This window comes from Rousettus aegyptiacus, unplaced genomic scaffold (genome assembly GCF_014176215.1).
Source record: "Rousettus aegyptiacus isolate mRouAeg1 unplaced genomic scaffold, mRouAeg1.p scaffold_m13_p_8, whole genome shotgun sequence".
Lineage (NCBI taxonomy): Eukaryota > Metazoa > Chordata > Mammalia > Chiroptera > Pteropodidae > Rousettus > Rousettus aegyptiacus.
Window position 1 is genome coordinate 101,850,035 of NW_023416311.1, and position 15,876 is coordinate 101,865,910.

General features: G+C 32.0%; 1 protein-coding gene across 3 annotated transcripts in view; it reads left to right on the forward strand.

Moving 5' to 3' along the window:
• Positions 1-15,876, forward strand: part of CDH18 (cadherin 18) — a 368,075-nt gene that overhangs the window by 295,338 nt on the left and 56,861 nt on the right. For all 3 annotated transcript variants that reach the window (XM_016166126.2, XM_016166127.2, XM_016166128.2), the window contains one exon: positions 12,363-12,616. In XM_016166126.2, the coding sequence (XP_016021612.2) occupies positions 12,363-12,616 (254 nt within the window). The remainder of the gene's footprint in view (positions 1-12,362; positions 12,617-15,876) is intronic.

A 15,876-nucleotide genomic window follows, 5' to 3' on the forward strand; every position in this document is an offset into this window, starting at 1 on the left:
AGAGTCTAGAGGTGGGTGGAACATGGAATTAAGGAATCGAATAATGTTGTTGATTCTGGAACAGAGCGAGTAAAAGATTAAGTCAGTGGGTGGAAGGGCATGCAGGGCCTTGTTAAATTTTGCTCAGCGAAGAGCCATCGAAGATATCTAAGCAGGAAGTGATTAAATGTTGATGTAAGCTGAATGAGGACAAGACTTTTTTAATTCTTCACTGCATTCCTGACATCTAGCATATTTTCTGATACAGAGTATGCATCCAATAAGTATTAGAATAATTAATGATGGATATATGCATAAAAATGAGGAGGGTATTGTCCACTTATCATTTCTTGAATGGTCTTAATTTCAGTAAATTGAGGTAAATGGAATGGTTCCTTCTGAAATATGAACTCAGAATCCAATATTTAAGAAACAAGTAGAACATAGAAGAGAAATAATCTCGAAAGAAAATTGCAAAAAATAGGAGAATCGTAGCACTAAAAATTCCCAAGGGAGGCTGCAGAAGAGAAATACAGTGACTGATTTTTTTTTAAATGTGAGTATTCTAGAAATGTAAATCAATTTAGAATTATAAATATTAATTGGATTTGGTAAAAGGGAGGACAGAGTGATTGTCACTAGCAGTTTTCAGATTATCATCATCATCATCATCATCATTTTTATCACAGTAATAGTAACAGAAACTAATTATTGTTTAGTGTTTTCTCGAGTAGAACAGGTTTTAAGCTCTTTCCCTGTCTTGATTAATTGAGATAGTACAACTATTATCATTTCTTTAAATCTCACTAGATCATTATGATATTAAGAGTATTATTAATGTCACTTATAAAAAAGAGATTGAATCACAGATAAAGAAATGGAATCACAGCTATAGAAACTGAATCGCAGAGTCATAAAAAAATAAATATGCCAAAGTATATATTCATCCGCAGAAAACTGGTCTTGATAGTCTTTCTTCAGAGTCTGAACAATTACTCATTTTACATGCTTGGATGAAAAGAAACATATATGTACTCTTTGTTACAATGAAGTACAAATTCAGTATGGTGGAGAAAATGTGAATTAAGGTAATGGAGAAAAAGGTGAAAAATACCATCCTCTTTAGGAAACTTAAGTAGTAAAGCGGAAGAAAAAGTTTATGAAGCAAATAAATGAGAACATAGTGAAATGCAGATTTAAATTTTAAGTGGATGATTGAACACGTGTTTTCATGTAGGTAAGAACAAAAAAAAAAAAATTGAGGATACTAGAGAGAAGAAAATTGATTTTAAATGACTCACTGAGTTAGAGATGGTCCCGTGTAGGATCTTGATCACAGGTAGAAAGAAACAATCCATGATAGACAGTATGCCTCCTTTTCTGAGAGAATTCAGATGGAGGGCAAAGAAAACGGTTCCAGATAAGTTTGCAGTGATCAAACCTGAATGTGCATGTGTGCGTGCACACGCGTGCATTTGGCTGTGGTAGGAGTGTGTCCATGCTATTGAGCATTACTGTCTTTATAAAGTAAGAGGTAACAACATATGTGCAAAAAAAAAAAAAAATGAGAGCAGCGGTGAACAGTTTGTATATACACATGACCTGAAATACAAGTATATATTGTGAGATTAAGGACATTGAGGCCACCCTGCATGGCCTCAATTCATTGGATGTTGTTATAATAAAAAAATGAAAAGACATTAGTATAGGTATATGTGTGTGCACATATATTTAGTAAACATACTTCATTTTCTATTGACACACAAAATAGATATTTTCAAGATAAAGATTGTTTCAATTCTGGAAAGGCTAGCGATGATATACTAAAAATAATCTTGAAAATGAGTTCAAATTATCTTTCACCTTTTTCCACTAATATTTTTAATGCAATCTAGACTTCCTCTAAGATACATCAATGTTTGCATTCATCTAATTTTTAATTCTTCAGATTAAGATGATCAATTTTAGAGTTATTTCATTGTTACTTATTTTATGTTATAAATGATAGCAGTTTAAAAACTGAACTATATAACTCAGTGAGTTTTAACCTTTAGGAGGTACTGATTCAGATGGCAGGAAATGGATAAAAATTCTTTAAAACCCATTCTTTATTTAATCTCTAAAGCAGCTCACTTTAGTCAGCAAGGCAGAACAGTTAATCTTCTCAAAGATCAAAATCAGCGGAGCTCTATAAATCAGCTTTCAGGAGAGTCTGCACATTCTTATCCATATCATTCCTTCATCAGAAAACTGTGAAGTTAAATCCACCGGTCCATGGTATGGTACCTTGTAAATACACTTTGATAACTTTCATTCATTGTTTAATGGAGCCTGACTTGGTGGAAAGGAGAAAAGTAGATAAGGATGCATGCAAGTTGATGCACTCATTCTTCTGACATAAAACTCCAGCTAGGGATGTGCCTCTTCTTAGTAATCTTTCTCAGAATCTCTTCTTCTGGTCCCTATGTCAATTTGCATTCTTTATAACAGTCATTCCATTTTTTTTTTTTTTAATTCAAGGCTCCAACACTATTTGCTCTCCTGACTTGCAGCTATACCCTTTGTAGTATCATTTTTTTTTCAAGCCTATTTAATTGCATATACAATGCCTATCAATTTAAGCCAGAAAATCTTAAACTTGTTTTCAACTCAATGAAGTGGGATGGGGAATATGATCTTTACTGTCAGTTGAAATATAAATTTGGGTCCTGCAGTTTAAGAACTCCATGACATCTTATTTTAATCTTCAGTTTTCTTGTTTAAGAACTTTACAAAGTGGTTATTAAAAGTAGATAAAATAATGTGAAAAGAGTGCTCTAAGCTGTGTTTGGGTAATAATTACAATAATGCCTCAATATCAACTTTTCTTTCTCGCATCCTTGCTTGCTTTCTCTATCTGCAACAAAATTTAGTTATGCTTCTCGGACCTCTCTATGTGGTTATTTTGAAACCCCCCTTTGTTTCATGTTATCTAAGTTACCTGTAAGCACACAAAGAATGTGTACACATGCTGTCACTCATGTTTCTGTGCTCTTTCCCCTTCCTTCTTCTGTAAAAGATTATTTTTCAAAGATCAAGTTTAATATTGTCTTTGTAGTGCAATATTTTCAGGAATATTTCAGTCACAAATATCTTTCTCCGGATTATCTTTTTACGTTTTACAAATAACAGTGAGCATTTCACTAATTTCTTACTATAGAAAACACAGCAATCCCACACTTCTCTTAACTGTGCTAGGTATAATAGAGTAGAAAATTTTATTCTGATTAATTCACTAGGAATTCAGTAGGAATTCCCATGTGTATCTGTTTGTGCTACAAGTGGGCCCCTGACTATAACGGTTGTTAAACATTTTTGTAACCAGGACTTGTATTTTTTTTTTCATACTTTATAGTATATAAAAAATGATTATACTATTTTATTTAACAAACGATCCATTGAAATGGATTATAAGCATAAATGTTGTAAAAGCGTATACATTGTAAAAGTATATTTTAACAGTTTAAGTTAATCCTGAGAAAAAAATATGAAGTGTGTTCAACTATAACTGTATTAGGTCTATTCAAAATAACCATATTTTTGTTTTCCTAGTGGATTATGTTTATTTGATTTTTCTATGTTATTACATTGTGTGACATTGAGTGACAGGCTAAGAATGAGGATCTTATTTGTCCTTGGATTGTAAAGTTTTTGGACCATGAGCTACAAAGAGCAATAAATTAGCCATCCCAACCCATTGCAGATACACATACAAAAAAATGCTTGAAAAAAATCACACTTTATACATTTGCACTATTTACAAAAACTGAATATTTATTAGGGATTTTATTATTAAAAAACTCAGCCAAACTGCTATTTTTATTCTCAAAAGATTCTAATATCTGGAAAGTAGTTCTCCTGCTTAGCCAGAAGCTAAAGAGAGGAGTCCAAGTTTTAATTCAATGAAATCTATTGCTATATTTATAATAACTTTTGACAGAAAACTGATATTGGACAACTTGTTCTTACTGTTCATCTTTAAGCATTGCAATAAGCCTAGAGTGATAGAATCAATTGAAAAAAGTTAATTGTCTGTTTTGAACACATATATACCTACATTATAATTTAGTGTACCAGTTGGAAATTAATAATTTGTTGAGATATACATATCCATGGGCAACTGGTAATTTATCATATGTGTGGGTATATAGAAATACACATACACACATGTATATTTGTTTGTATTTAACTATGTATAAATAATATGTAATATATAAATATACTTTACATATATATGAGTGTATTTGTTATTTGAAGAAAATCTTTTTTTTTCCGCAGGCTTTAAATGGCAGTAAGCAAACATGTAATATTTATTTGTATTAATATCCTTGGAATTATATACAATGATACAATGAATTAACATTACATTCTTCCACATAAAGAAATTATAACAAGAAAGTGTGTGTGTGTGTGTGTGTGTGTGTGTGTGTGTGTGTGTGTGTGATCTAGTCTCCACAGATTTTCTACTATCCAGGAAAAGCCTCTGACAAAGATCGTAAACCATGGCATAATAAAGATAAGCTGAAGAAACACTATTCAAATTCATGCCATTTTTCTTATGTTTTAGCAAACTATTATTTAAAATATATATGCTTTTTAGAAAATAAAAATTAATAATAATGTTAATAATGTTAGTCACTACTCTAAGATTTGGCCATTTTTTTCATGATTGAAGTGACATTTTTCATGTATTAAGTTATTAATAACAATTCTATTATTGTCCTTACGTTTCTATAATTGGAAACCTGGATGATGATGCAGTATAGAAATTGGATCAAACATACATCAAAAGGAGTCTCTCTTCCCTTATTCCTCCTTTCTACTCCCCTTCCCCCACTGTAGAAACATAGTGTGTTTATATTTTATGGCCAAACTATTTTGAATTTTGTTGTCCAGCCCAGTGCCCTGCCCTCTCCCTTTCCAGGACCATAGCCCCTTCTTCTTGGCCTCTGGTCCTCTCCCTGGTTTCTATATAGCTGATTTTTTTTAACCTCTCCTGACCTGTCCCCAGCCTTATGTCCCCTGTCCCTTGTTTAGGAAGACAGAATTTTGTGACCTTGAACTCCAAGAAGAATTGATTTATCAAACAACTTGGCTTAATGATGTGAAATTTTCAGTATCCTTCTATTTATGGTACTTATATAGTTCCAGACGAGGAATAAACTAGTGTGATTTAAAGAAAGAAGCAGTGATTAATGAGAAACAATTAAAAAGTCCCAAATATGGAAAATGATTGATGGGAAAGAAAGATAACTAGAGTAATATTAAATGTGTTAATATTAAAGAGGGAAAAGTATTATTTTATGTTAGAAAGTTTAATGATATGTAAAAGTCATTACTAGGAGTAAAAGGATGAAATTAAGTAGCTAAATTTTAAGATGGAAATAGGAGTCAACTTATTGACAGTGAATTGCATTAGGATACTGAGTATTATTATTATTATTATTTTTAAAAGAGAAGACCTACTGCCTGGGGAAGTTAAAATTAAAATAAAATAATCACTTCAAGCAGAGGCAACAGAGTTAATGAAGGATTTTACATGAAAAGCATTTTAGTTTCTTAGCTTTTATGAATCCGTGAATTAAAGACATTATAAAGATAATTCAGAGTTCTGGTAGCAAGAATTAATGAAGTCAGAATTAATGTTATCAGTTCATTTTCAATGTTGTAAAAACTTAGATGATGCATGAATGTATATTTTCATATTGAGGACATTATATTTAATTAAAAATATGTTCATCTTTATGCATCAAATTTGAATATTATATTATACTATTTTTGTTCTTATTAGATTTTTGGCAATATGGCATTGTATTAAAAGGCACGACCCAGAGCGCCCCAATGCCCAAGTTCTAATCTCATATATACCACTTCCAGGCTCTTGCCCCTGGGCAAGTTTGTTAACTTTTCTGTGCCTTGATTTTCTCATCTGTAAATGGGAAACTATTATACTTCACAGAGGTGTCATAATGATAAAATGAATAAATATATGGTAATGGTTTCAGTCATACATAGGTGCTAACTATTCATCTTTTTAAAATAATATAGAATTTTCCATTCTTCAAATGTAAACGATGTCAGAGCACTTTTCTGTACCCCTAACACAGTTGTATTTGAGATTAAGGAAGAGATACTAATCACCTACCATATACTCAGAATTGTGCCAGATACCTGAAATATAAAAATGAAATAGATGATTTTTTTTTTCTCTTAGGGGAAACTGTGTAGACATAAAATATTGTTATAATACAAGATGTCAAGTCCTAATGATATTGTTTTAATTACCATTAGGTAAATGGAAGAGAGTCAGGGATATATTTGCATGATCATGTGTGGAAGAGTATATACCAGATACAAAACCAAATGTGAGTTAAGAGCTTTATATCCAACTACATTGTACTTCAAATACAGAGATTATAGGCAATCGCTAGAAATTGAAGAATATGTTAGGGCCAGTAAATCAAATATTAGATCCATAAGCATACTTAAGAGGGCAAAGATCAAAATAATGCTGTTAATAGGTAACAAGAGTGAGAAAAAATAGAAACACTTTTTGTCACTGCTTTATAGAGGCTACTAATAATTACTGTTAAAGAAAATACAGATTAAGTATATTGTGTTAATTTGAAAGCATAAAGGTAGTCATTAGAACAAAAATACAAGAATTTCATACAAAAAAACAAGAGACACCTAAAACAACAAAAATGAAGGTTAAAGTAAAAATAATACCAACATAATAAATAAAAAGGAAAGAAATGTGATTTTAATACCTACTATGATGGAATCAAAATCAAAATCAAAGGAAGACAAAAGAGACTTTAGTATTCAAGACATATATACGAAAAGAGTAAATATTTATGCATCACGTCAGACAGCAACAACATTCACAAACCAATATACAAAAATCTAATATACAAATATTATGTGAAATATTAGCAATATTAACCATATGTAGTCTTCCCCAAAAAATCTCAATAAATTCCCAATTGCCAAAATGCAATAAAACTAAACATTAATGAAAACTACCTATAAAATTAAAAAAAAAAATTTTCCTCAACCTGAAAACTTAACCACAACAGCAAGCTTTCCTTCAATAACATGCAAATCAAAGACAAAAGTGCACAACAAAATTATAGAATTTTTAGGCAAAAATGATAATGAAAAACAATATATGTGGATATTATAGAATATGTTCTTCTGAGAGTACATTTTTAATCCTAAATATATTAAAGACAGAAAATATAAGAAAATTAGATAAATTAATGTGACTAAAAATAGAAAGGAGGAATAAAAACAGAAAAACTAATAAAGACAGAAAGAGGTTAGAGACCAGAAATATATTACACTTAAAAACTAATCTTTTGAAAAGAAAATATGATATATCGTAAGAAAATAAATGTCTTCACTAATCTTACTAAGAAACATGGAAGGAATAATAAGTAGTAAATAGCTAGAAAAATGGAAAGAAATGTAACATATGTTCTTAATTATACATTAATAAATTCCATGTAAAGAATATTTTTGTGAAAGTTGCTGTAAAGCAACTTCAAAGACATAGAAATGATTTCACATATAAGCTGATTTCACATAAGAAAATGGGAAACTTGTGAAAGAACTAATGCTCCAAATACTTCAGAATTAATGGTCCACTAGGGAAATTCTGTCAGACCTTAAGGGGCAAATGATTCCAACTATTTAAACCTTCCAGCACACAACAAAGAGAGAAAAATTATACTGTGTTTATATATGAAGCAAACAAATCTATATTAGCTTCCTAGTGCTGCTGTAACAAATTATAACAAACTGGGTGGCTTGAAACAACATTCTTTCACAGTTCTAAAAGGCCAGAGGTTTGAAATCAAGCTAGTTATTAGTTAGGCTGCACTTCCTCCATAAGCCCTAGAGGATAATCCATTCCTTGGTTCTTCCAGTTTCTGATGGCTCCAGGCTTTCCTTGGTTTGTGGCAGCATCACCTCAATCTCTGGGGAAATGTTTGAACTGGAATTGATCATCTAGACTTGCAGTTTTCCAAGAAGACAAATTTGGCATAGTTCTAAAACTTTGTTAAATGAGATAAATTATATTCACATTATCAACCCACATTCCTGTACCAAATTTTCTTGGTGAGGCAAAATTTATGAATAGATAATGGTGAACAAATTATCAAAGACTGGAGCCTATTCTTTCAAAGAGTTTTCAAGTAGCTCTAAAAGTAAGAACTCTCACCAATTCTTTTTTTAGCTTAAGTTTTTTAATCCTGTGCTCAATCCAAATGATTTTTGCCAGAATCCAGCCAGAATAGCATGGAGAGATGGCATTTTAATATAATTAGACGAACATTACTGAACTCAAGGGGTTCATTTTGCCTGCATGCATCAAAGCCTAAAGAGACATGGACAGGAGTTTGCAGCAAAGTAGAGGTTTATTTAAGGAAATGGTACCAAGCCTGGAGACACAGGTGAGCTAATGCTCAAAGTCCTGGGTCCCCAGTGGCTTCTAGAGGATAGATTACATAGAGAAAAACTCATTAGTAGCTAAGAGAGTTGGAGGCTTGGGCCTTACTAATTTATTGATTGGGGCTAGGTTACCAGGCAGTTGATCATTGTACCAGGTCCAGATGTCAGTCATGGTATCCTTCTGTCTAGTTTCAAGGGGATGCTTGTAGGCTTGTTCTTCCTTCTTGGATGTGGAGCTGCAAGATGTCATCTTTACTTAGACCAAAACTCTGTTTCTGTGGTCAATGGACCTGAGGCTTTGTTCCTAAAACAGTTTGATGCCGACCTAAGGGCTCAATCATTAAGGGAGTGGTTGTGCAGTATGCAGGATTGGAAAGAAAAGAAGCAAGTGAGTGCCAAGGTTGCTTTGAATCAAGGAGAAAAAGAAGGAAAAAAGACATTTTAAAGAAGTTAAGTTTTACATGGTTACACAAACTTTTTCGTATGCTCCTGAACAATCTGTTTCTACAACCATCTTATCAAGTTTAAATTATATCTCATATTGATAAAATTATTTTCTTGTTTTTGTTTTGTTTTATTTAAGGCCCCAAAAATATATGTTTTGTATTTGATTAACTTCCAGCCAGACATTACCTTATTGTTTTCAGTAGCCTTGGTAATTTTTTTCCAAAGTTTTTCCTCTACAGTCTTCTCACCAAAAGTAGGTATTAGATGAATAGACGTCACTGTCTCTGGTATACCGTTTCTAATAAACTATTTTTAAGTGAAAAAAAAATCTGTGATAATTAAGGGAAGTGAAACTCACAGAGAGGTTCTTAATAGTTTCTCAGGAACAAAGGATTACTAGGAAATTACTGAAAGATCTATTTAAAAATGCGTGGTTAGTGAATATTTGGGCATCTTTGCCAGGATTAAACTAATATGAAAAGTAATCATAATCCTAATTCCATCTCTATATACTACTATTATAATTGTAATACAAAACAAAGAATTAACATACATCATACTGTAAACATAATCCTGAGATCTCTAAGAATAAATGGATGTAATTTCTTCTCAGCTTTTCTATGCTTACAATTCAGGACTGCCAAATTCTTTTTATAAACGATATTGTTAAAACATTTCTATTTGCATTAATTTATTTACTTTTAAATTGCTGTCTCAACCTGAAATAGTCCTCTTATTCCTTAGTGGCTCCAGATGGGTCCCTATTCATCCATCTGCCAATCCTGGCAAGCTAGACCCTCAGAATGATATCCCTGCCTTGGTATAGTTAAATATATATTGGACAATCATAAGCATGAAATTACGTGTGCACATAAACAGCGTTCTCCTTAACAGTGGATAGGGTCATGTTAAGACAAATAACATCTAATTCACTGAAGGACCTGCCAAAAAATGCAAAAAAAAAAAAAGTGAGCCTGTCCTATTATATATGCAGCTTGATAATAACATCTAATGGAGGTAGAAGTGGCCAAGACTGCCCTCACAAATGTCATCGAGAGTAGGAAAGATATAAAAGCCTATAATGAATAAGTGGAGATCATATTTTGAAATCTTTTATTATCATAAGAAAGGAGTGTTAAACATCCAGGTAAAGAAAACAAATCCTTTCTAGCTTTAAAGTCTCAGACACTCATGTTCAAAGAGAAGAAATTTAGTTATTGTAAAGTTTACCAGATGTAGCAGGTTGACTCTAAGCATTTACGGTGATCTTAAAAGAATGGTAAACCTGCTTAGGGGAATGGTTTTCAAGAGCAGCATGCCTGGATTCTGACAATCCATGGTCCTCTAAGCCAATACACATCCACACAATTCCTGGTAGGCAACAAGCATGTACCATTCCCAGCACAGGTTATTTAAGTTTGGATGAGATTTATTGAATTAGTTTAAGACAGATTCTTATTTATTAATATTAAAGAAAGAGGAATCAAGGAAAGAAAAAGTACAATCAATATGTGAGTCTAACTAGAATTTATGCAACTCCCCGATTAAGATGGATACTAGTTACTTTGACAATTTACTTCTAGTTTAAATTCCCTCAGAAAGAAATGACTCCCAATTAGTGGGTCATAAACTGCATAATCTATTAACACTTAAAATATAAATCTAAAATACGTTATATATATATATATGTATATATATATATATATATATAGTATAAATAGTCCACTTTTGAGAATTTGAGCTTATACGATTTTTTATTTTATCTTATAAAATCTTGTAAAATATTGTGGTGGCCCGGTATCCTCCATGTCCCCATGACCCAAGAAGGTGTCTAGGTTCTAGGTTTTTAATATCTAGTTCGGAAATTGAATGGTTGTTTTTCCTAATATGCAATCACCAATTTCCTGAAAATCCAGTATTCCAAGGCAATTCAGAAGAGATAAGGGAAATTATCATCAGTAAGATTAATCTTTCTATTTATGAAATTCCTTAAGGACACTCTTTCTAATCAGAATCTGCATGGTCCTTAAGGTAAAGAAAAATATCCGAGTTCCTCTATAAGTAATGATCATTCTCTGATCCTGCCAAAAAAAAAAAAAAAAAAAAAAAGGGTCTCAAGATTTGAAGCAAACTAGTGCAAAATCAGTGGCAGAAATAAGTATGAAATAATATGTCTTCTGCTCGTTCTCATGGATATTAATAAGAAAGACCAGTGTCAGTGGAAACTTCACCTGGCTCAAATTAAAAGCATAGTCTCTAGATCACCTGCATTAACATCACCATGGAAACTCTTGACATTGACCTCAATCATAAATCTGAGCTCATTTTGAGTCACAGCAACTATTATGTGCATCATGGTTAACACTTTTCAAACATTCAGTTCTTATGTGAAAATGTCCTTCCTCCTGAAAAGATTACCTAGCTGCTTATTTTCACCTAGGTTTGTATCCTTATTATTAATTTCCATAATACCCAGGCTTATAGTACTAAATATACAGTGCTATAAATGTCTGTTTACTGTTTTATATTCTACATCAGACCATTGATTTTTGGGGATAAATTACCATACTGACCTTATTCATTATTGTACGCTAAGTCAAAGTCATGACTCTTGATATATATTATTGATAGAAAAATAAATATTGCTTAAAGAATTTAAAAAAAGAAAAAATAAAAAGATCGTAAAATTAGTAAAGACTCAAAGCTAAAAAGTAATTGGTATAAATAAATAAAAAGAAGACAATAATTTCAAAAACAAAGTCGATTACACCATAATATAATAAAGTAGGTTAAGAAAATAAGCACATGAAATTCTATTATAAGCAAAACACAAAATAAATAATTTAAAACAATAAAAATGAAATTCAGAAGGTGGAATAATATTTTCTGATAAAATTCCAAGAGAATTTTATTGAATCGAAAACAAAAATTTTTTAGATTTTAAAATATGATACAAAGTTTAAAACCAGCAAGGTAAAAAATGAGATGATAGCTAAAAATCAGTGATATGAGATAAATTGTTTAAATGTAAAAAAAAATTTTAAATCTACCTTTTTAAAAAATTTATCAAGTTAGTAGCAGTTATTTTTAAGATTAATAATGTAGGTTGACAAGGAGTTAGAAAAAAAAATTTACTAGAGCAGACTGAGAGTCTCCGAAACGCAATATTTGTTTTCCTTGGAGAATATCTTTTTGTACCTAAGTTATCATCATATTTATAGCTGTGAAAAATCACAAGTGAAGAGTTTCCAAAATCACAATTGAACAGTTTTCTGCTTTAGCCGTTAAGACAAACTTCATAGTTTGTTTTCAAAAGAAAGTTTACTGACTTAAATCTATTCATATTTGCTCATTTCAAAAACTGGGGGAAAAAATGCTTGTTTGACAGTGATGGCAGTCATAATATTGGAAATCTTGTTGTTGTTTTTTTTCCCCCACAGCCATTGAACTATGAGAAAAAGAAGTCCTACACCCTCAACATAGAAGGAGCAAATACACATCTTGATTTCCGCTTTTCTCACTTGGGTCCTTTTAAAGATGCCACCATGCTGAAGATCATTGTTGGGGACGTAGATGAACCACCACTATTTTCCATGCCTTCTTACATCATGGAAGTCTACGAAAATGCCAAGATTGGAACTATTGTCGGCACAGTTTTGGCACAAGATCCTGACAGTGCTAATAGCTTAGTAAGGTATGGTATGCTTCAAATTTCTACACACATAAAGATTTCGATTGCCTCGAAATCATTTAGAAGGTATAAAATAATACTTGAAATATTTTATTTCCATGCCTTTTTTATTAATATAATTAAATTATAATGTTAACTGATTCTTTAACTGAGTAACGTAACAGATGAGTTTCTGTCAAATTAAAAATATATTTGGCTATCTCCATGAGGATATTATTGACCACACGGGTTAGGTCCCCCTGCCCATTTAACTTAATAGATAGAATAATTGACTAAGATTTTTTTTTAAAATATTGAATCACAAACTGGAGAACCTTTGCTCCCTTAGTAATAGGAAATAGAGATAGTATGCAAAAAGCAAAGATTTGGGAATCATGTTTATATCTGACCCCTCCTGGATTTGTCACAGTAGCTGTGTGCCTATCCGTATCTGTAAAGTAAGAAGACTACTATCTATCTCTCAATTATTGTGAGAGAGTGTAAAGCAATGTACAGAAACTGCTAAGCGGAATGGCCTACAACTACTGGTCTCTCACTAATGTTAACTTGTCCGAGGCTGCCTAGAGTACTGACATAGAGACTGAATTTCAAAGACGGGAAGACCAATGTGGGAATTCTTGACTTACTAGCTATGTGATCTTACATGGTTATTCAACCTTGGGATTTAAATTCCAAATATATAGATAAGAAATAATAATTTTGCATAAATATGTTGATAGAATTAAATTAGATCAATAAAAATTACTTAGCACAGTTCGTAAGGGCTCATTATATATTTTATGTTAGTATGTCATGAAGTAGAGATAATTAAAATTTTCCTTGCATAATCATAAAGGTGTTTGCTTTTTTTGTTTGTTTGTTTTTGTCTCAATTATGACCAAATCTAAGTCCTTCGTAAATGTATAAGACTCTTTAGTTACCATGTATGTATACCCTTGGATAATCCTAAGGGCCTAAAGTTTTAAATTTTAAACACATCTGTCTGCTTTTTCCCATCCTTATTATGAGACTCCTTAGTTCTCATCTATTAAAAGCTAATATGGTAAACATTTCCCTCGGTATCTAAATAATGCTTGTAAATGCTCTCAGTTTCCTTTTATATAAGCATGATTGTTTCAGTTAAAAAAAAAAAATGCCCCCATACATGGAGAGAAACAATTTTCTGTGCACAAATGTATATATTCTACAATCCTGCTCCACCTGTGAGTACAGAAAGAGTACCTAACAATGGTAACCTTCAGTCACACTGGGAGCAAGGAATGGACACTACTTGAATAAGCAGGGTAGGCAAAGTATAGGAAATAATGTGCAGAAACACAAATTATAAAAATTGATCTCTAATTAAGGGATGGAAGTAGAAGGTGATATGTTTAGTTTTCCAAAAACTATTCTATGGATTCTATAGAATACATAATTTTAGGACATCTTTGATACATACCAGTAAGTAAAATTTGTCTAAATGTATAAAAACTGTAGCATTACAAAGGATATTTACAAATGTGGCTTATTTTTTAACCAAAAGGAGCCAACACCTTTTGAGAATAAAAATATTTCATACTTTCAGTTTGATATAAAATATTTGATAAACATCAGTAAGACTCTTGAAAATTGAAGTATGATATTAATGATGTATTTTGTATTTTTTAATGAAAAAAGTTGAGAGGTCAATTTTTAAAAGTGCTATGTAAAGCACCTATGTATGCAAATATTATAATAGTCCTTATGATAAAGAAATTAACACATGCATATGCATACACACAGCAGCTTGAAGTCCAGTAGAGAGAGAAACTTGAAAAACAAATTGAATCCTTCGATAAAAGTGATAAACATAGGATGAAGGTGTGTATGAACAAACTGTGCTCAGTGTCTTCTAGAAGGAATGAGTTGAGGAAGATTGAACCGAGGCTCAAAACCCAGGTTAAAGATTAGACAAGTGAAGCCTAGAGAAAGGAACTGTAGTTTCTGTGCATTTGAGGAGGTCAGGTTTATCTGTGTGAGAAAGGCAAATAGTATGGTTGAGGAGAGAAGTTAGGGAGAGAAAATAAAGTGTTAACTGACATCTTTGAAATTTATCCTGCCAACATGTCAACGGGTAAGAAAAGAAAAAACATACAAGTGTGAGCAATTATAATCAAAGCAGTGATGGAAAGATTTACTTTGCAAAATAAATAATAATAAATTATAAAAGTCCTACGAAGAGTGACATATAAGTGCCAAAAAGGTAGGCCAAAGGAAGAAAAAATGTGGCCAGGGGCAGACTTCTTTCAGTGTTGCACTAGATAGCCCAACATATACAAAAACTTCCATTCCCCCACCATCAAGGGACCTGAAGACAGGTTCAGGTGTCAGAACTGGGAGAGGAATGCCAGCTGCCATCATCTCTGAGCAGAGGCCAGGGATGGTACTCAAAAGAATGATCTCATCCGAAGCATCAATAGTGCTAAGGTTGAGAAATCCTTATACAGAGTAAACCAAACTGGCTGGTACGTTGGCAAAACTGGAATGCTAAGTATACTCATGGAAAGAAATGTTGAAAAGACACTTTTAGGAAATGCAAACCAGTATGTATGTTTCACATATTTGCATAAGTATGTGAACATTTCAATATATATATATATATATTTAGTTTATTAAAATAAATTATTTACATGGAATTAATTGTCTCAGTAATGGCTCCATATTATTGGGAACATTAATTGTACACCCTATATGTTAAATACATTCTCCCAGTTGTCGGGCTGCAACGAGGATTATGTACTATCTCCAAATGCCAGTATTGAGAAGTTCAATTCCCTTAGCACATGCATTACTCTTTCTGCTTTGTTTTTGTTAGATGACTAAAATGAATCCTTCTAAAGCTACCTTAAAATAATTAGACTCCATAGCTGCTGTTTTGGGGTATAATTTACATAATATTTACTCCTAATTTCAATAAAAATGTGTCATTCACATGAGCCTCTAGGTACAAACAGTGAATAAAAAACAGAAAACATTAGCAAACACAAAAGCAAGCCTTATGCTTCCACCTTTCTCAGGGACCAAACATTTGTACTAATTAAGGAAAAACACATTGAAAAGATGTACCTTGCAATGTGCCCTGAAATGCAATTAACTCCAAGTTTGTAGAATTGATAATGAAAGGGAGTTTGAGTCTTACAGTCATTTTTGAAAAGCTTCCCTACTTCAGTCTTTTGTATTTCAATTTTCTAAATTATTAGTAAGACTCTTCAAATTTCTAAGAGCATACCACATCTAGCTTTTTT